The sequence below is a fragment of the Diaphorina citri genome, unplaced genomic scaffold (assembly GCF_000475195.1).
Source record: "Diaphorina citri unplaced genomic scaffold, Diaci psyllid genome assembly version 1.1 scaffold2020, whole genome shotgun sequence".
In the NCBI taxonomy this organism is placed as follows: Eukaryota; Metazoa; Arthropoda; class Insecta; order Hemiptera; family Psyllidae; genus Diaphorina; species Diaphorina citri.
In genome coordinates, this window is record NW_007379446.1 from 39,487 (window position 1) to 61,782 (window position 22,296).

A 22,296-nucleotide genomic window follows, 5' to 3' on the forward strand; every position below is an offset into this window, starting at 1 on the left:
CTTCCCAATGGCAAACGTTCAATACCAACTTATAGCAAGTCAAAGGCTTTTAATCCATAGGACAAAAGTACTCAATAGCAAGTCAAAGGTTTTAATCCATAGGACAAAGCTCTCCAATTGGTCTGAAGAGGCACCGAGAACTCCATTGTCTGCATTGTATAGGAGACGTGCTGAATAAGTAGATAGGTACTTGTGTTTAAATGCTTGTTCACCTACTCTACCAACGGGCCAGGCACGTAAATCCGGGAGGAAAGCTGGAGATCTTTAAAGTTATCGTTTTTGTTGCATAGGGCTTTAACGTCCGTTCAAATCTGCTAGAATTATTCAGAGATACTTCAGAGGTTTGTGACTCCCTATTCGTCATATAGAATTGGTATCTACCTAACTCTAGAATTATGAAAGGGAAGTAGAACTTGAATTTACATTTTCCGCACCCTATTACTTTCTTATTCATGTCAACTTTTCATTTCTTCGAACTTAGGTTACGTGGTGAGGGAACATATTCAAATTCTCAACAGAAATGCTACCACCATTCAAAGGTATTTCAAAGGATTCAAAACCAGAATGGAACTCTATAATTCCCTGACATCCAAAGTTGGTGACTTCGAAGACAGAATGGCAACAATCTTACAAAAGACGTGGAGAGGATTCATGTCAAGAAAATTCAAGTTTAATTACGAAGGTTTGCAATGTTGGTTGGAGCAAGTTAAACATGAAAACTGCCATGTTCAACACAAACTATATGAGTTCAAAGTTGAAAGTGAAGAAAACTATGCAAGATGCAAGCAAGATCACTGGGACTATGTTCGTAGTAGATTACATCACCTGCTACGAACCCAGAACATTCCTGGGGTTTTCAGCTGCATACATTCCAACGAGTTGTCACAACTTGAAAAGTGTCTCAAGAATGTCAAATATTTTCGTAAGTAATTTAGTCAACTTTTTTGTGTGTTCCGGCAATTGCTAGTACCGAGTTATTACGTTTTACTTTTAAGGTACTCAATAGCAAGTCAAAGGTTTTTAATCCATAGGACAAAGGTACTCAATAGCAAGTCAAAGGTTTTTAATCCATAGGACAAAGGTACTCAATAGCAAGTCAAAGGTTTTTAATCCATAGGACAAAGGTACTCAATAGCAAGTCAAAGGTTTTTAATCCATAGGACAAAGGTACTCAATAGCAAGTCAAAGGTTTTTAATCCATAGGACAAAGGTACTCAATAGCAAGTCAAAGGTTTTTAATCCATAGGACAAAGGTACTCAATAGCAAGTCAAAGGTTTTTAATCCATAGGACAAAGGTACTCAATAGCAAGTCAAAGGTTTTTAATCCATAGGACAAAGGTACTCAATAGCAAGTCAAAGGTTTTTAATCCATAGGACAAAGGTACTCAATAGCAAGTCAAAGGTTTTTAATCCATAGGACAAAGGTACTCAATAGCAAGTCAAAGGCTTTTAATCCATAGGACAAAGCTCTCCAATTGGTCTGAAGAGGCACCGAGAACTCCATTGTCTGCATTGTATAGGAGACGTGCTGAATAAGTAGGTAGGTACTTGTGTTTAAATGCTTGTTCACCCACTCTACCAACGGGCCAGGCACGTAAATCCGGGAGGAAAGCTGGAGATCTTTAAAGTTATCGTTTTTGTTTGATAGGAGTTTAACGTCTCTGTATACAACGTTAAAGCCTTTCGGCGAAAAGATAGCAGCCTGTTCAAATTAACCCAGCTTGAGAGATGAGGCCCGGAAAAGCCAGGAGCATCCGATTGCCCAGATGTGGTCACCCATCTGGATATTAACTAAGATACTATTAGGAACTAGCTTAACTCCAAACACAAAAAGCACACTCTGAGGCTTAGGTGTAGGGGCAACTGCCCCAAAAGATGTGTTAAGCTTATAAGAATCTACGAACCATTCTTGGGTATTTTGACCATAACTTCGTTTTCAAGTAGCCCATGAACATGAAAGTTGTTACTTTGTCTTTGAAATTAAAATACAATCTGTAGGACCTGTAGGTACCATGTCCCTCCGTAACTCCTGATAGGAAGCTTAGTAAGAGATGAGAGTGGTCTAAATACTTAGGTTTTGCATTGAACTTTCATGCTGGTGATAGATTTTAACTATACAGGGTGTTTAAGTATTTTTGTGTCTTCATGCCTCTATTGTGACATGTTAACGTACACCAGGCAAAACATGACATAGGTAACTTGATGTAGGTTATGTTACCCGCCATAACGTAATGTGACATTCCTCCTGGTGTTACATCTACTTACTACCTATGCATAACCTAGAATATTCATTGTATAGGTAAATTTATAAACACTTATAAATCGTACATGTCAAGTGTACACGGTTTAAGCACGACACAAATTCTCGGCTCATCTAACGGATTAACGTTTAACGTACACCAGGCAAAACATGACATAGGTAACTTGATGTAGGTTATGTTACCCGCCATAACGTAATGTGACATTCCTCCTGGTGTTTTTTGCACCTGACTTTTGCAATTTGATGTAGTCATTCTTACCTAGTGTTCTTAAAGACTTTTTTTTCTCAAAGGTCGACTGCGTACCAGCCTCAGTCTAATAAGCTGTGGTTTATGCTTTTGAAAAATCTCTTGGATGAGCAATTGAACACTTTGGAATTTCTTGTATGTAACCACCATCAAAGAGTTGGTACAAACTATGATACGAAATTCCAGCATCTGACGAGAGTGAAGAAATCCAAGAGTCAGGATGTTTGCATTAGTGCTGGCCTGCTAGACTTGGATTTCATACATTTGCCTGGATGTATGAAATCTTGTGGATATGTTATGATTGCTTACATTAATTAGTAGGTTTACTATTCGAACTAGATTAGTTCATAAATTCCATGTACTCTTCCTACTTGAAGACCTAGTTACGGACTTCAGTTTTCGTAAGGGACCGTGCAAAAATTTCATCTACGTTCTACGAAATGAGGTAGGTAAGTGTACAGTATAGTATACACTATATAATATATATGTTTTTGTTGAAATTGAACTACTTTACCTAGAGTTACTTGTTACTGCTAGATGAGCAGTACACTTTGTGATCCTGTAGTGGTATTGAGCAAAAAGTAATAGCTCAGTCATTCAACGTACCAACTCGTATTTATGTTAATGGCTAACATAACTTATGACTCCTATGTGTACGGTCCCTGAGGTCCCTACACGAATATATCTGTTATCTGTAGGACATAAATAAATTTAGAATTTTTGATACCTAGGTAAATAAAGATATATGATGTGTATTCCGTGTAAGTATGGAGAATATTATTTTGGTTTCATGTGAAATATTTTGTGTTGCGGAAAAATTGACCATTACTAGGACATAAATAAATTTAGAATTTTTGATACCAAGGTAGATAAAGATATATGATGTGTATTTCGTGCAAATATGGAGAATATTATTTTGGTTTCATGTGAAATATTTTGTGTTGCGGAAAAATTGACCATTACTTTGTTGGATTGTGAGATTGAAAAAAATCGCTGTTAATTTCTCACTTTACACGTTGTAATCGCATTGTATTATGTTATCCTGAATTGTGTTGACCTATTCGAACGAGATTATCAAGTGAGTGATTGCAGGTAAACCAGGATAACGCTTTCAGATAATACGGCTAACACTCGATTTGTATCAATCCATACTTCAACTTGTCTTCTTCATTAATTTGGATACTGTCGAATGCTCGAATGATTTCCCCTAGTCGACTGGATTTCTGCTGTTTCTAATATCGGATAATCAGGATTTTCTAAGCCATTTGAAAAATCTCCAACCATTACGCCAAGTTCAACCTTGTTATGTGGCCCACTTTGGTAACGCTTTCAGATAATACGGCTAACGCTCGATTTGTATCAATCCATACTTCAACTTGTCTTCTTCATTAATTTAGATACTGTCGAATGATTTCCCCTAGTCGACTAGATTTCTGCTGTTTTTAATATCGGATAATCAGGATTTTCTAAGCCATTTGAAAAATCTCCAACCATTACGCCAAGTTCAACCTTGTTATGTGGCCCACTTTGGTTCTTACTGATATCTAAGTACTCTGATTTTCATTTTTAGATTTATTAGTTTTAGGACTGAAATATGATATGCTCTAGATCCATCCAGTAGAAAAATCATAACTCATATCGAACGAAAGATAATCATCAGAATCATCGTCAAAAAGTTTAAAAATCCAGTTTAACTTCGGCCACAACAGAATAATGCTGAATTATTCTCATTGCATGGTTGAACTAGACCTTAGTGGTTTAGTATTGACTTTAGATCTAGACTGACTAGTCTCTATGGTCAGTTATATCCAGTAGAAAAATCATAACTCATATCGAACGAAAGATAATCACCAGAATCATCGTCAAAAAGTTTAAAAATCCAGTTTAACTTCGGCCACAACAGAATAATTATGAATTATTCTCATTGCATGGTTGAACTAGACCTTAGTGGTTTAGTATTGACTTTAGATCTAGACTGACTAGTCTCTATGGTCAGTTATAGCTCCTGGCACTAGGTCTCTGCAATGAGCTCTTGAGAGTCTTGAGTAAACACTAATCACCGGGTAATTGCCAACGTCAGAGACTTTTTGATAACAAACTCATGCTCGGATAAATATTTCAGACCGATTATATTTGCAACGGAAGAAAAGAAACAGTTAAATGCTCCCAGGAACAAAAACCTTGCGAACTAGGTGAAACCGTGGACTGATGATGTGCTGGATATCTGCAGGTAAAGTGATCTCTGCAGATCGATAGGAACGAATTGGATTTCATATTTTATCGAAAATGAAGATAAGGATTATGTATTAACAAACTAAATCAAAGAATCGTGGCCTCTGAAAAAGAGACCACATTTCTAGATTTTCTAGAAAAGTTAGGTGCATATTGTGTATTTCCCTCTTACCATCAGTCAGTCCCATTATCATATCATCTAAAGTGCTTCAAAGAAAAAAAAAAGAGTATTGAGCAATGAGACATCGAGTATACTTCATTTCGTAATACGAGTACCTACCTACTAGAAATAGGGTTCAAACTTTCAAAGATACGGATTTCCCTCTTACCATCAGTCAGTCCCATTATCATAGCATCTAAAGTGCTTCAAAGAAAAAAAGTGTATTGAGCAATGAGACATCGAGTATACGTCATTTCGTTATACGAGTACCTACCTACTAGATATAGGGTTCAAACTTTCAAAGATACGAAACGTCTGTCCAATCCGAAGACATAATTTATGTCCTAACACAGAACAATAGTTTTTTTAATGTGTATTGAGCAATGAGACATTGAGTATACTTCATTTCGTAATACGAGTACCTACCTACTAGAAATAGGGTTCAAACTTTCAAAGATACGAAACGTCTGTCCAATCCGAAGACATAATTTATGTCCTAACACAGAACAATAGTTTTTTTAATACACTCCTAAGAGAGAAAGAGAGAGAGAGAGAAAGAAAGAGAGAGAGCTCAAGAAGAAGATGGTTTTGCTATTAAAATAAAAATCCAAGTAGGTACCCAGGTTTCAGCACATTTTATGAGCTCGTCCCTCGAAAGTCTTTGTAGTTTACGATAAAGCTTGTGAAGGGCATGGACACTTTTCCCCCTTCACACTTTGACTTCCACGAATACAAAATGAACTCTTGTAAGAACTATACTAGCTCAACTTAAGAAAATACTTTAGTTGGTACCAATCTATTTAATAATAATTAGGTTCAGTCATAATTTGCAAATTATGCAATATCAAAAGCGCAGGATAAGTATGATGTTTTTATACTTATTTTAAATAATGAAATATTAATTTTAATGGTAATAATAAATCTAATTGAGTTTTTGTAATTAACCCTGAAGAGCTGCCTGGGTCTATAAGACTCAAGGAATAAAATTTGGCTTTCGTTCAGCCCGACATTCGTTGATGTCACTTTTTACTAGGATGAATCTCTAGTTCAAACATTGCTACCTCAAAGCTTTTTCATAGGTATATTTCTACTCTTAATTTTCTCCTGCTGTACTTGTCCCTTCATTATGAAATCTAATTGAGCCATAGGTTTGTATAGAAATTTTCTAAAAATTCTTTCGAGGGCTCCTAAAGTTGCAAAACTGTGTGAGATGGGTAAAAGCAACTTGGCCACCTGAAGTGGTGAACACTAATTATAAAATCTAATTGAGCAATAGGTTTGTCTAGAAAGTTTCTAAAAATTCTTTCGAGGGCTCCTAAAGTTGCAAAACTGTGTGAGATGGGTAAAAGCAACTTGGCCACCTGAAGTGGTGAACACTTTTGAAGCATTTTTTTTTTTGGAAAGGGTTAAAAAGAACATAAACTTATTAATCTCTGATAGGTACCTATCTTATAGTTTGCTATAGTCATTCACGAGGCGAATCAAATCAAGTCACATAAATAAATTATCCTTATTGAAGTCTCTACAATTAATTCTCAAAGCAGAGATCACTAGGGTAGGTAGTAGGTACCTAACCTGATATTACAGAGTAAACTGTAAGGATTGCACTTTGAAAAGGATAAGGATAGTAGGTAATAAGGATTAGTAATTGAGAGAGAGAGAGAGAGAAAGAGAGAAAGAAAGAAAGACAGAGAGAGAGAGAGAGAGAGCTCAAGAAGAAGATGCTTTTGCTATTAAAATAAAAATCCAAGTAGGTACCCAGGTTTCAGCACATTTTATGAGCTCGTCCCTCGAAAGTCTTTGTAGTTTACGATAAAGCTTGTGAAGGGCATGGACACTTTTCCCCCCTTCACACTTTGACTTCCACGAATACAAAGAAAATACTTTAGTTGGTACAAATCTACTTAATAATAATTAGGTTCAGTCATAATTTGCAAATTATGCAATATCAAAAGCGCAGGATAATAAGTATGATGTTTTTATACTTATTTTAAATAATGAAATATTAATTTTAATGGTAATAATAAATCTAATTGTGTTTTTGTAACTAACCCTGAAGAGCTGCCTGGGTCTATAAGACTCAAGGAATAAAATTTGGCTTTCGTTCAGCCCGACATTCGTTGATGTCACTTTTTACCATTACCTTCTTGGGGTATTTTTATGATTCTTCTCCGCATTACCTTCTTGGGGTATTTTTATGATTCTTCTCCGCATTACCTTCTTGGGGTATTTTTATGATTCTTCTCCGCTTTTATAGGTATTTATGCCTGGAACATTCTTGCCCTATTACAAATTGTACCTGTTAGGTCATAAATTATGTCTGTGTTCATGGTTTTTCTCCATTTCCATTTAGCATACCTATCCTTTCACCATGTTTCCTTCCAATTTTTTTCTTCTCTTCCCCTATCATTAACTTCTTGGGGTATTTTTATGATTCTTCTCCGCTTTTATAGGTATTTGTGCCTGGAACATTCTTGCCCTATTACAAATTGTACCTGTTAGGTCATAAATTATGTCTGTGTTCATGGTTTTTCTCCATTTCCATTTATTCCTCCTATTGCTTAATATTTTTCTCCTATCGAACTTTCTATTAGGTACCTACCTATTTTTTATTTTCACCCTCATCCTACATCTACCAGATCTACCACATATTATCATTAATCAACATTTTCATCCACACAAACTTGACTTTCCCATCTGTTTCCTCTCACTCCTTTTCTACCCCCTCCATTATTTCGTCCTTCTCTATTCTACCCTCTATTCTCTCTTTCTTTCCTTCACATTTTCCCTCACATTGCCTTCATTTTTCCCTCGACCTTCTCCTCTCTTTCAAGCTTTCTTCTTCGCACAAGCCACCTTTTTCTCCTGCTTTAATCCTCACTCCACCTACTCTCTCAAGCTTTCTTCTTTGCACCATGTCACTTCTCAAGATGGCAAAGTACCATATCACTTCCCAATGGCAAACCTTCAATACCAACTTATAGCAAGTCAAAGGCTTTTAATCCATAGGACAAAGGTACTCAATAGCAAGTCAAAGGTTTTAATCCATAGGACAAAGGTACTCAATAGCAAGTCAAAGGCTTTACAAAGTCACCATATCACTTCCCAATGGCAAACGTTCAATACCAACTTATAGCAAGTCAAAGGTTTTAATCCATAGGACAAAGGTACTCAATAGCAAGTCAAAGGTTTTAATCCATAGGACAAAGGTACTCAATAGCAAGTCAAAGGTTTTTAATCCATAGGACAAAGGTACTCAATAGCAAGTCAAAGGTTTTAATCCATAGGACAAAGGTACTCAATAGCAAGTCAAAGGCTTTTAATCCATAGGACAAAGGTACTCAATAGCAAGTCAAAGGTTTTAATCCATAGGACAAAGCTCTCCCATTGGTCTGAAGAGGCACCGAGAACTCCATTGTCTGCATTGTATAGGAGACGTGCTGAATAAGTAGGTAGGTACTTGTGTTTAAATGCCTCTCCAATTGGTCTGAAGAGGCACCGAGAACTCCATTGTCTGCATTGTATAGGAGACGTGCTGAATAAGTAGGTAGGTACTTGTGTTTAAATGCTTGTTCACCCACTCTACCAACAGGCCAGGCACGTAAATCCGGGAGAAAAGATGGAGATCTTTAAAGTTATCGTTTTTGTTTGATAGGAGCTTTAACGTCTCTGAATACAACGTTAAAGCTTTTCGGCGAAAAGATAGCAGCCTATTCAAATAACCCAGCTTGAGTGATGAGGCCCGGAAAAGCCAGGAGCACCCGATTGCTCAGATGTGGTCACCCATCTGGATATTAACCAAGATACTATTAGGAACTAGCTTAACTCCATACACAAAAAGCACACTCTGAGGCTTAGGTGTAGGGGCAACTGCTCCAAAAGATGAGTTAAGCTTATAAGAATCTACGAACCATTCTTGGGTATTTTGACCACAACTTCGTTTTCAAGTAGCCCATGAACATGAAAGTTGTTACTTTGTCTTTGAAATTAAAATACAATCTGTAGGACCTGTAGGTACCATGTCCCTCCGTAACTCCTCATAGGAAGCTTAGTAAGAGATAAGAGTGGTCTAAATACTGAGTTTTTGCATTGAACTTTCATGCTGGTGATAGATTTTAACTATACAGGGTGTTTAAGTATTTTTGTGTCTTCATGCCTCTATTGTGACATTACTTATGTATGTACTTACGCTCTGACGCTGTCCTCTTACTCGTTTTTCTGTGATCTGATGGTCACCCTTAAAGTGCATCCACAGTACATTCGATCGACCTGGTCTGGAAGGTCTTTATAAACCAGCTAAGAAGCTGTGAGATCAAAGGATTTTGGTAGAATGAAAAGAAAGTTCACAGTGTTGTCAACCGACCATGTGTAGACATTACCCAACATATTGAGATCTGTCTAAAAAATAAATGAAAAAAAAAAAAAAAAAACTAACAAAAACAATAGAACTATGATAAGTGATATGAGTAACATCTAGTATGTTAGATAATATTATTATTTTGATTTATTGGTTGATTCAGACAATAATAAGCGGCCATTAGATAACACGAAAGCTCGAGCTGGACTAGGGTCGTCTAGTTCCCTGACCAAAATTTGAAAGTTTTCTCTGTCAACCACAAACATGACTTGAAAGTGCGAAGCCATATTTCACACAATTTGATGTTGTTATCTTTCCGACCTAGGTTGTTTTTTATACAATTTTAATGGTTCAAGATTATGTCCAAGAATTCGAAACGCAGTAGAGCACCCTCTGCGTCAGTTCTGGAAGATAAGGAGACTGTTTTGTCCGAAATCGAAGCATTGGTTCAGAATGCCTACAGTAAAGACGAGACCAAGTTCAAATCGGGCCAGGCACGTAAATCCGGGAGGAAAGCTGGAGATCTTTAAAGTTATCGTTTTTGTTGCATAGGGCTTTAACGTCTCTGTATACAACGTTAAAGCTTTTCGGCGAAAAGCTAGCAGCCTATTCAAATTAACCCAGCTTGAGTGATGAGGCCCGGAAAAGCCAGGAGCACCCGATTGCTCAGATGTGGTCACCCATCTGGATATTAACCAAGATACCACTACATTCTGGATAGGGTTATTTGCATAGAGTATTGGTTCGCTGATGTGGGCATTAGGTGTTTCAATACAGAAGAAAGTAAGGCGTAGACTTGTAGACTATACCTAATACCTGCTAAAAATTCGATGACATCTGTTTTGTAATCAAGAGCAATGTGAAGTGAAAGCTAGAAGAAAATCAGTGCAGAAATATAGCAAGAACCTTATCTACTTACGTACCAACTCGTACCTTTATAGAATTGGTATCTACCTAACTCTAGAATTATGAAAGGGAAGTAGAACTTGAATTTACATTTTCCGCACCCTATTACTTTCTTATTCTCTAGAATTATGAAAGGGAAGTAGAACTTGAATTTACATTTTCCGCACCCTTTTACTTTCTTATTATCTAGAATTATGAAAGGGAAGTAGAACTTGAATTTACATTTTCCGCACCCTATTACTTTCTTATTCATGTCAACTTTTCATTTCTTCGAACTTAGGTTACGTGGTGAGGGAACATATTCAAATTCTCAACAGAAATGCTACCACCATTCAAAGGTATTTCAAAGGATTCAAAACCAGAATGGAACTCTATAATTCCCTGACATCCAAAGTTGGTGACTTCGAAGACAGAATGGCAACAATCTTACAAAAGACGTGGAGAGGATTCATGTCAAGAAAATTCAAGTTTAATTACGAAGGTTTGCAATGTTGGTTGGAGCAAGTTAAACATGAAAACTGCCATGTTCAACACAAACTATATGAGTTCAAAGTTGAAAGTGAAGAAAACTATGCAAGATGCAAGCAAGATCACTGGGACTATGTTCGTAGTAGATTACATCACCTGCTACGAACCCAGAACATTCCTGGGGTTTTCAGCTGCATACATTCCAACGAGTTGTCACAACTTGAAAAGTGTCTCAAGAATGTCAAATATTTTCGTAAGTAATTTAGTCAACTTTTTTGTGTGTTCCGGCAATTGCTAGTACCGAGTTATTACGTTTTACAATAAATAATTGAAAAGAATGTAGCCACTGGAATTACTCGTACTTTACAACTGCTATGTAATGTACCTGACCACTACAACTACTGAACAAAAGTAACCTTGCATTTCAAATTCTCCTGACCACATTTTTATTAAAGAAATACTGAACTGAAACACAAAGGTTAACGACAAATAACAACAATACATACTTCCTAAATTCTTCGCAAGGACTTCATACAACACGTACATTATAAGCTGTGAGCTCCAGGACTCAACAGAAAGCATAACAAGACTTCACGTCAATCCCATTTCAGACATACGTAGATATCTATAATGTTATTGGATATTTTCTAGCAAAAGCAAGATTATCTGAAATGAATTCTGCAAACCAACAACTGGAGAAAAAACGTAAAAAGAGGTAGCTAGGTTCTACAAAATGTTTTCATGACCAAGGGCATTCCTTGTTTTGATAACTTTGTCATCCTAATCGGGCGCCTTGAGTAGGGTATCTACAATACCTAGCTCATACCCATAATTCTACTGAATCGTTTTGGATGGGAAGGGGTAGGGGGCTTTCAAAAACTTTTAATGGACTCCTGATTGAAGGGATCTTATAATACCTAATCTAAGTTTGTTTAACGACATAATGTTTAAGGTGCTTGATGTAGGTAGTGTACCTGTATGTGTGGACTCTCAGGAATCCGAATACCAAGATACCCATGTCCATTATTGTTAGTACTGTGAGTATGTTGGCTGTTTTGCCAGTAAGTACTGTACAAGCAGCAAGTGCCTACCATATTAATATGTCATAATAATTATAATGTAACGGTGCATAGCACCTAATGTATCAGATGGGAATGTGCCGGGGTGCCGTAAAATTTTACAAATATGGACATCGAATTCCTGAAAATTTTACTTCGGATGACGCTCGGCTAGGCAAACTAGTGTCGAGATAAATGATCTGCTAGCAAAACCCATTAGATGCCAGAGCTACTTAGTTTCTTTAATATGAGAAATGAATGTTGTGCGATAATTCAACTTGCCTGTGACAGCTCATTTCTGCCCAATATCTCCGCGGGGACTTTGGGTTCTGAGTAGCACGATGATAAGGTGCAAGTTTGTTAACTTTCAATACTTTCTAGCTCGTTACCTTATGCTTACTCACCTGTTAACAAAGTACTTCGAACTTGAACTTCCAAGCCTGTTCTAACTCTGTATGTAGAGTTTTCAATATGAAATTTGAAGGAATGATGGTATTATAATTTTATAATATTGGGTTTGATCAGTTTGATGCTTTGATGTAGCTCAGAGCGTTTCCGCGTGCCGCTCCGCTCCGTTGAGACTTACCTATTACTAGCTAGGTAACTACATGCTCATAAAGGCTTACATAACACAGTTCAGTCATTGAAACTTGAAAAAGTACCTATGTATAGGTACATATTATGTAAAAACTGAAGTACAAACAATAAGCATATGCAAGAAGCATTTCTCTGGAGTGAGATGTTCAATAGAAATGAGCGAGTGAACAACACTGAACTTGAAAAGAATATTACTTTGAATAGAACTGCCAGTGCTATGGTAGGTTCTTCAACATAGATGGGTAATAACTACTTTCGACAAGGCAAGGTCATTGTGATGGATCTCACAAATCTACATAATAATGAAGAATACACAAGAAGTAATAACGCAGCCATACTATTACAAGATCCGTGGAATCATTACCTGTAGATAATGCTATTCCTGGTACTCACACTGTTCCGCTGCTATGCTTCATAGACAATTGAATTAACCACGAGAGTAGACACAAGTAATAACGCAGCCATACTATTACAAGATCCGTGCAATCATTACCTGTAGATAATGCTATTCCTGGTACTCACACTGTTCCGCTGCTATGCTTCATAGACAATTGAATTAACCACGAGAGTAGCCAACACATCAACATCAATAATATGATCATTTACTTGGAAGTACTTTTACTTTCATCAAATCGGTAATCAATAATGTTCATACCAGAGCATCACTCATTAGAACTAATGCGGATTCTTGTCAATTATCTAGCTATTGGGTTAAAAAAATGTGCTAGGTATGAGAAGAAAGAGAAATAATAAACCAAGTAACTATATACCTATCACAGTTTGTGTCTGATTTCGCCTCAAACAACTACCTACCTATAGTAAAATTAAATGAAAATTCCTTATTGAATTTGCATGTGCTAGGTATGAGAAGAAAGAGAAATAATAAACCAAGTAACTATACCTATCACAGTTTGTGTCTGATTTCGCCTCAAACAACTACCTACCTATAGTAAAATTAAATGAAAATTCCTTATTGAATTTGCACTTTTAAATTAAAAATATCAACTTTGTAGGTAAAGGAGGAAAGGGCTGCATGATTATAATTTAATTCTTTTCGTTTCACAATATCCTGAAGTCTTTTGTAACCCGAGACAAGATTCGAGAGGCAAAGGATAAAATAATAGATAGAACGAGAAGTTTGATAAATCATTGTGGACTTACCAGCGCAGACCAGAGTATGATTTGCCAATACCTCCTCGTTCATGACTAAAATTAAATTGAACGTCGGATATCATTTCGTTTTCAAATCATCCATCCTTGTCAATGGGCTTATTGAGAACCAGTTGTCTAAGCAATCTAAACATTGCTTTCATAATTTTCATCTCTACTGAAGTACCAAAGATCATTGTTGTTTTGAATTCTTAACTTTCAAGAGTTTCAAGACATTACAGAGGGCTCGCTGGAATGAAACCCTGTGACATATTGTCAACTCACAAGTAATTAGTTGTGATTGTGATGTAACAAACACTAATGATTGTAATTGTACACAAGACTGAATAGTTTGCGCCGCTACCTTACTTTCAGTGGAGTAGGGGAGCTACTCTGAACCCTCAACCTGTTTCATAAAACATGTGTTATTTTAATAAAACATGTGTTATTTTTCTCACCCAACTGACGTAAAAGTAGACAAGTTGGGTAAAGAGTGAGTGAGTGAGTCCTAAAAAAGAACTACTCTTTTCAGTGCACTACTCAGTAATTAATGACTCAGATACTAAAACATGTAACTCAATTAATGACTCAGATACTAAAACATGTAACTCACTCTTCAACTTATTATACATATACTATATACTTATATAGGGATATAAGGATAGGAAGTTAGGATCTGACTCATTTATATAGTATTGAGTAATCCCCTGAAAAAGGAACCCTAGAGGGCCCTAAATGTCTGATGAGTCCAAAATTTAATGAGAAAATTGCCTCTGAATTTATGGGTTACTTAAACACCAAATTTCATCAAAAGGGGTCAAACCGTTCGAGAATTATTGTTGAACAAACAGACATACCTACTACTCGTAAAATCACAATCGAAAAGTTAAAATTTAGTCTACCTTCCAAGATATTTACGTATTATTACAATATTGTACCTAATGAGCTAAGTATCAGAGGAAACAAAAAAGACAGACAGTAATAAAACTGATCCAACATATTCACTCCGGGCCTATATGTTACAAGTTTATGTTTAGGTGCATTTAAATCTAACTGACTATTTAGATAATTAATAAATTCTGTTTCTTCACAGTTCACACCATGTTATAGTTAAATATTAGAAAAAAACTCTGCGGGCACTAACGAGTATTTATACCTAAAACTATTTAGAATGATGTACCATCTTGAAAATGGTGTAAAACAATAAATGCCTACACTTAAGGCTTGGGTACTAATTAATAATATTCTGAGACTTGTGTGCGGTGTATGAAAGCATAGGATTATTTGTAGTGCCTATATGATAATGGAAAAGTTAAATACATATTAGAAAAAAACTCTGCGGGCACTAACGAGTATTTATACCTAAAACTATTTAGAATGATGGACCATCTTGAAAATGGTGTAAAACAATAAATGCCTACACTTGGGCTTGGGTACTAATTAATAATATTCTGAGACTTGTGTGCGGTGTATGAAAGCATAGGATTATTTGTAGTGCCTATATGATAATGGAATTCAATCTGATACCTACACGTCTTGGAAATATATTAGAAAAGATTAGAAACAGGGATCCATCCTATGATTTAGCTATGGAAAAGAGTGCCTCAGTGGTAGGTATACGCTCTCTTTGAAATATTCCAACACATTAATTTGAAGAACCTCATCTAATATTCAGTTTGTCTAAAAGTTCAAGTGTCAGAGATTACGAAACTTTTCAATCATTAGAAATACACTCATCTTATTAAATTTTACGAGTAGGTATACTTCCTTATTTCAATTTGAGATATACCCGTAGGTAGTTACATGCATGTTTAAATATTCACCGTTCTCCTATGGAACTGTAAATATTATTTGCAGTTAAATGCCTACTACAAATTTGAGTATTAAAGTTTCTTTTCATTACCATACCTACATTTGCATGATGATACTCAAGGTCTGATAACCGAAATAATAACCGTCATACTTCCTTATTTCAATTTCAGATATACCCGTAGGTAGTTACATGCATGTTTAAATATTCATCGTTCTCCTATGGAAGTGTAAATATTATTTGCAGTTAAATGCCTACTAGAAATTTGAGTATTAAAGTTTCTTTTCATTACCATACCTACATTTGCATGATGATACTCAAGGTCTGATAACCGAAATAATAACCGTCAACAAAACCTCAGTATTTAGACCACTCTTACCTCTTACTAAGCTTCCTATGAGGAGTTACGGAGGGACATGGTACCTACAGATTGCATTTAAATTTTAAAGACAAAGTAACAACTTTCATGTTCATGGGCTACTTGAAAACGAAGTTATGGTCAAAATACCCAAGAATGGTTCGTAGATTCTTATAAGCTTAACCCATCTTTTGGAGCAGTTGCCCCTACACCTAAGCCTCAGAGTGAGCCTTTTGTGTATGGAGTTAAGCTAGTTCCTAATAGTATCTTGGTTAATATCCAGATGGGTGACCACATCTGAGCAATCGGGTGCTCCTGGTGGTCAGGAGAATTTGAAATGCAAGGTTACTTTTGTTCAGTAGTTGTAGTGGTCAGGTACATTACATAGCAGTTGTAAAGTACGAGTAATTCCAGTGGCTACATTCTTTTCAATTATTTATTGTAAAAGTAAAACGTAATAACTCGGTACTAGCAATTGCCGGAACACACAAAAAAGTTGACTAAATTACTTACGAAAATATTTGACATTCTTGAGGGTCTGAATGTTGTGAAGAAGATCGCATAAAGCACCAGTTTCACAGTTGCTAGGTCATATCAGATGTTTCCACCGTGTAGATGCTCACCGTTCCTATTGTATTGTTCAAAATTTTACTGATAGATAGTAGAGCACAGATAAGACCATCTCGTAGGAATGTACAGTTAGATTTTTAGTTAGGTAGAATACAGAATCAGATAGCATGTGAAGGAAACAATGGAATATGCTCGGAGTCAAATAATCAAGTCTTGAAAGAGAATATACCAGAAGCTACAAGGTGAAGGATGCAGTTCTCTAACCCAACAACTTCCAACAAGTTCAACAATTTAGTTCTTGTCTGACTGACTCTTACCTAGTTGAGAGAAAAAAGGAATTCGATAAGCCAATAAGTATTCAATATTACAACTCATTTTGGATTCCCTACTTTTTCTAGCAAATTTGTCAATCCGTCATGGTCATAATCATAACCATAAACCTAAGCATTAAAAGACATTTGAAAATCATAAATCTTACCGAGGAGCTTTGCTCAGAACTCTTATAGGTACCATCCCTATGAAGATGAAGTTAAAACACCAACCTGCAACATAGAACAAAAAACATCTTCAGTTAGATCCTATATGGAGCACCAAAACCAAAAGGCATTTAGGTTTCAAAGAATTTTAAAATCTATTAATACAAGCTACCTACGAGACTTTATGAGAATACGGTATTAGTATGTGTGGGTTGTGAATGAATAGAAAATTTTCATCGATTTGCAATAAATGGCATCCATGAATGTAAAGTTCAAATGCTGAATGGAAAAAAATGACAAAGCACAAGAGGAAAATAGAGAATAAAAGAAAGCTTAACGAAAATATGTGGAATAAAGCGGTATTTAAATGAGAGCGCAATCCGGGGGAATGAAGCAAGAAGATGGGATGGGAAAATGAGGACATGGAAGATAAAGAGACGCTAGATGACGCATTCATAATGAGGAGGACAAAGGCGTACATATTGCTATGAACCTTGCAAGCTTAACGAAAATATGTGGAATAAAGCGGTATTTAAATGAGAGCGCAATCCGGGGGAATGAAGGAAGAAGATGGGATAGGAAAATGAGGACATGGAAGATAAAGAGACGCTAGATGACGCATTCATAATGAGGAGGACAAAGGCGTACATATTGCTATGAACCTTGGAGAAATTTCCATTGTTGGAAGGAAAGCTTTTGTTTGAATTTACTGGCAAGGCTCCAACAAGTGAGGAACAAATTGAAAATGACTTTGGAATCCAGGTCAAAATTGCGGAGCGCGATTTAGTTAGAACAAAAAAACAAAATTCTCTATATTATGAAGTGTTAAAGTGCTCTCCACTTTTTAATTAAGAACAACATTTTGTCACATTTCAACCACAACAGATGTTACTCATATCACTTATCATATTAGTTCTATTCAGTCTATCCAAAGAGCATTCAACTTTCAAATGCGTGAATAACTTAGCGTGCAAATTCAATTAGTCACATGTCAACATTCTCAAGTCCCCATTCCAGAATGACGAGTTGAACAATTAATTTTATTTATTAAGATTCCTCGAAGCTCATAAAATATTTTCGATCAATGTGCTGCTCAGACGCAAAGACTAAAATGGCATTCATCTTCAGTCTTTATTCTTTGAGAAAAATTAATGCAAATCAATAAAACTCGAGATTGTTTTTTACAGGGTCTCACAAATATACAAATATTTGGTAGATAGATGCACCAAACATTCTAGGTAACTTTTCAAAGATGCCATTCCACCATCTGTCCTCAGTTCTAATGCCTATTACCAACCTACCATTCAACTAATTCGCCCGTATTAGGACAAGATCACTTCAGCAAAGCTCAACCACAATTCTGTTTTGGAGAAATCTGTGTTAAGGAAGGAAGAAGTTAGCAGACGATTTTTTTGGACATTGAAAATTTTCTTTCTCTGTTTTTATCTATTCCATTTTAATAGTTTTTATTTTTATTCCGGAAACGCCACCTTTGTGCCGCCACTTTTAGCTGCCCCATAAAAGAGAAAAAAGCTTTGTTTCTTCTTTTCTCTATAGAAATTGTCTTCTCTTTCAAACATAAAGAAGAGATGGGAGATGGTGAACTTTGCAACTTTATACCTCTGACCATTGTACACGTCTGGGTCACATATGGAAGATGATGACTATCTTTCATATTAAACCATGAAACAAGGAACAACCTGAACGGACAGAGAACAGTTCATAACAACCATCATCATTATCATAAAGAATCGTAATAAAAAGAACAGAAATGATTCGATATGATGGACCAGGACAATACACGTAACATATTGTTATGGGTCTGACCCACCTAGATCCTAATAGTTAACAATATGAGCTGTACAACTATAACTGCTATACAGGGTACGAACTTGTAGAAATGATGTGAAATTCTAGGAAAAATTACGGAGGATTTTCTAATATGTAAGAAACATTTCAATTTAATGTTCATAATTAAACAAATTGTTGCAATCAAAAATGGATCACAGGTAGGTCAGGTAGCAACTTCTTGAAGCATCTACTGCTTGTGTTGAAAGAAGTAGTATATCATACTTTCTTTTAACACAGGTCAGCCAATGCTTTTTAGACTTCCCGTCATTTACGATCCACCATCTTTACGTATGTACATAAATCCTTTACAAAGTTAGGGATCAAGTCGTCATTTGTCCACAGGATTGTACTAATCTATTCACATTTTCTGTGAAACGGGCTCGTCCAGAAGACTTTGGCAAGACACGATACTGTATTGAAACTACTCGACTTCCCGCAGAGAAAAAGTAATTGACTGTCTAAATAATGGTGTTGTAATATTATGATTGTGATTGGATGTCTTGTCAAATCTTATGGTATAGCCATGAAGAACACAAACAGCTTGCATGATGTAACTGAGAAACGCTCTGGGAATCACAAGAAACGCTGAGCAAGTTTCTCTTTGCCTCCTAACCTGATATTACAGAGTAAACTGTAAGGATTGCACTTTGAAAAGGATAAGGATAGTAGGTAATAAGGATTAGTAATTATCTACTTAATTATAATTTCCTATGTAGAAAGTGGATTCATAATGTTGGTTTTTAGAAGAATCAACGAAATGTTAGTTGACAATGTTGACATAAATGAAATTGAAGTAACAAGCTTGTAAGACTTTTCCAATCCATTCAACTAAAGAGCTTTTTGACTGCTTTGCTGAAGTGATCTTGTCCTAATACGGGCGAATTTGTTGAATGGTAGGTTGGTAATAGGCATTAGAACTGAGGACAGATGGTGGAATGGCATCTTTGAAAAGATACCTAGGTGGTGCATCTATCTACCAAATCCTACTAGTTTTGTGCCGTGGAAGAAGGTATATATTTGTGAGACCCTGTAAAAAACAATCTCGAGTTTTATTGATTTGCATTAATTTTTCTCCAAGAATAAAGACTGAAGATGAATGCCATTTTAAGTCTTTGCGTCTGAGCAGCACATTGATCGAAAATATTTTATGAGCTTCGAGGAATCTTAATAAATAAAATTAATTGTTCAACTCGTCCATAGTTTTGTGCCGTGGAAGAAGGTATATATTTGTGAGACCCTGTAAAAAACAATCTCGAGTTTTATTGATTTGCATTAATTTTTCTCACATAAATCCTTTACAAAGTTAGGGATCAAGTCGTCATTTGTCCACAGGATTGTACTAATCTATTCACATTTTCTGTGAAACGGGCTCGTCCAGAAGACTTTGGCAAGACACGATACTGTATTGAAACTACTCGACTTCCCGCAGAGAAAAAGTAATTGACTGTCTAAATAATGGTGTTGTAATATTATGATTGTGATTGGATGTCTTGTCAAATCTTATGGTATAGCCATGAAGAACACAAACAGCTTGCATGATGTAACTGAGAAACGCTCTGGGAATCACAAGAAACGCTGAGCAAGTTTATCTTTGCCTTTGTCAAAAATATTAGAAGCATGTAGGGCATGAGCTTAAAATATGGAATTGAGATCTATCTGTTTGAACCAAAGGATAGCTCTTTGCCTTTGTCAAAAATATTAGAAGCATGTAGGGCATGAGCTTAAAATATGGAATTGAGATCTATCTGTTTGAACCAAAGGATAGTGGTCATTCTTCTCGTATGACACTATATTTCGGGGATTTAACTTGGCAATGTCGCTAGAACCGGACAAATGATCAAGTTACTTTTCCACAGTTTTTACGTGGTCTTTCGCTAGCAAACTAGAATTGAATGAAAAGTGAAACGTGCGAACGAGGGAAATTAGTTTACTGCCATTATCATAAATAATAATTAGAGGTATAATTTACGTTTCAGTGTCACGAGCATGGCGCTGTGCGACAGATACACTTTCTTTCATTTGACTAATAGGTCCATGGTCTATTGATCATCCGTTGTACATAATTGTTAATCGCCGGGATTTGAACTACTTAGCGTGGATGTGTGACGGTTATTATTTCGGTTATCAGACCTTGAGTATCATCATGCAAATGTAGGTATGGTAATGAAAAGAAACTTTAATACTCAAATTTCTAGTAGGCATTTAACTGCAAATAATATTTACACTTCCATAGGAGAACGATGAATATTTAAACATGCATGTAACTACCTACGGGTATATCTGAAATTGAAATAAGGAAGTATACTCGTAAAATTTAATAAGATGAGTGTATTTCTAATGATTGAAAAGTTTCGTAATCTCTGACACTTGAACTTTTAGACAAAACTTCGAAGACAGAATGGCAACAATCTTACAAAAGACGTGGAGAGGATTCATGTCAAGAAAATTCAAGTTTAATTACGAAGGTTTGCAATGTTGGTTGGAGCAAGTTAAACATGAAAACTGCCATGTTCAACACAAACTATATGAGTTCAAAGTTGAAAGTGAAGAAAACTATGCAAGATGCAAGCAAGATCACTGGGACTATGTTCGTAGTAGATTACATCACCTGCTACGAACCCAGAACATTCCTGGGGTTTTCAGCTGCATACATTCCAACGAGTTGTCACAACTTGAAAAGTGTCTCAAGAATGTCAAATATTTTCGTAAGTAATTTAGTCAACTTTTTTGTGTGTTCCGGCAATTGCTAGTACCGAGTTATTACGTTTTACTTTTACAATAAATAATTGAAAAGAATGTAGCCACTGGAATTACTCGTACTTTACAACTGCTATGTAATGTACCTGACCACTACAACTACTGAACAAAAGTAACCTTGCATTTCAAATTCTCCTGACCACATTTTTATTAAAGAAATACTGAACTGAAACACAAAGGTTAACGACAAATAACAACAATACATACTTCCTAAATTCTTAACAAGGACTTCATCAAACACGTACATATATAAGCTGTGAGCTCCAGGACTCAACAGAAAGCATAACAAGACTTCACGTCAATCCCATTTCAGACATACGTAGATACCTATAATGTTATTGGATATTTTCTAGCAAAAGCAAGATTATCTGAAATGAATTCTGCAAACCAACAACTGGAGAAAAAACGTAAAAAGCTTCTCCTACAAAATAAGTTGAACAAGACGAATCTGCGGAAAACCTGGAGGTCTCTGAACACAATGCCACCAGTGTTGGATGACTCTTATCCGAAATGTTTGGAATACCATCATTCCAAGAAAGACTGCATGAATTTTCCCAAAAGTAACAACTCGAAAAGAAAGGTTGAAACAACTTCTTGTAATGGATTAAGTGCTGGAAGTGATCTCAATGACCGACTGTGGCGTGAACGGATAATGATGTTGGAAAAGGCTCGGACGCCATGTATGCTTTCACCTAAACAGTTCTTGACATCATACAGGCCAAACACTCAGTCTAGATTTGCCACTCACAATAAAGTAAATAGAAACTAAATACAACACTAGAGTACAACAATACCTTATTTTCCAAGATACTACCTTCCAAGATATTTACGTATTATTACAATATTGTACCTAATGAGCTAAGTATCAGAGGAAACAAAAGACAGACAGTAATAAATACCTTCCAAGATATTTACGTATTATTACAATATTGTACCTAATGAGCTAAGTATCAGAGGAAACAAAAGACAGACAGTAATAAAACTGATCCAACATATTCACTCCGGGCCTATATGTTACAAGTTTATGTTTAGGTGCATT

The 22,296-nt window shown here is 36.0% G+C and overlaps 1 protein-coding gene across 1 annotated transcript; it reads left to right on the forward strand.

Moving 5' to 3' along the window:
- The first annotated feature begins 308 nt into the window (after window positions 1–308).
- LOC103517962 lies at window positions 309–22,080 on the forward strand. Its single transcript, XM_017447637.2, has 4 exons — window positions 309–341; window positions 482–646; window positions 20,930–21,205; window positions 21,611–22,080. Exons 2-4 carry the CDS (start codon window positions 565–567, stop codon window positions 22,024–22,026), a joined length of 774 nt encoding a protein of 257 aa, XP_017303126.2. The 5' UTR covers window positions 309–341; window positions 482–564; the 3' UTR covers window positions 22,027–22,080.
- Window positions 22,081–22,296: the final 216 nt, after the last annotated feature.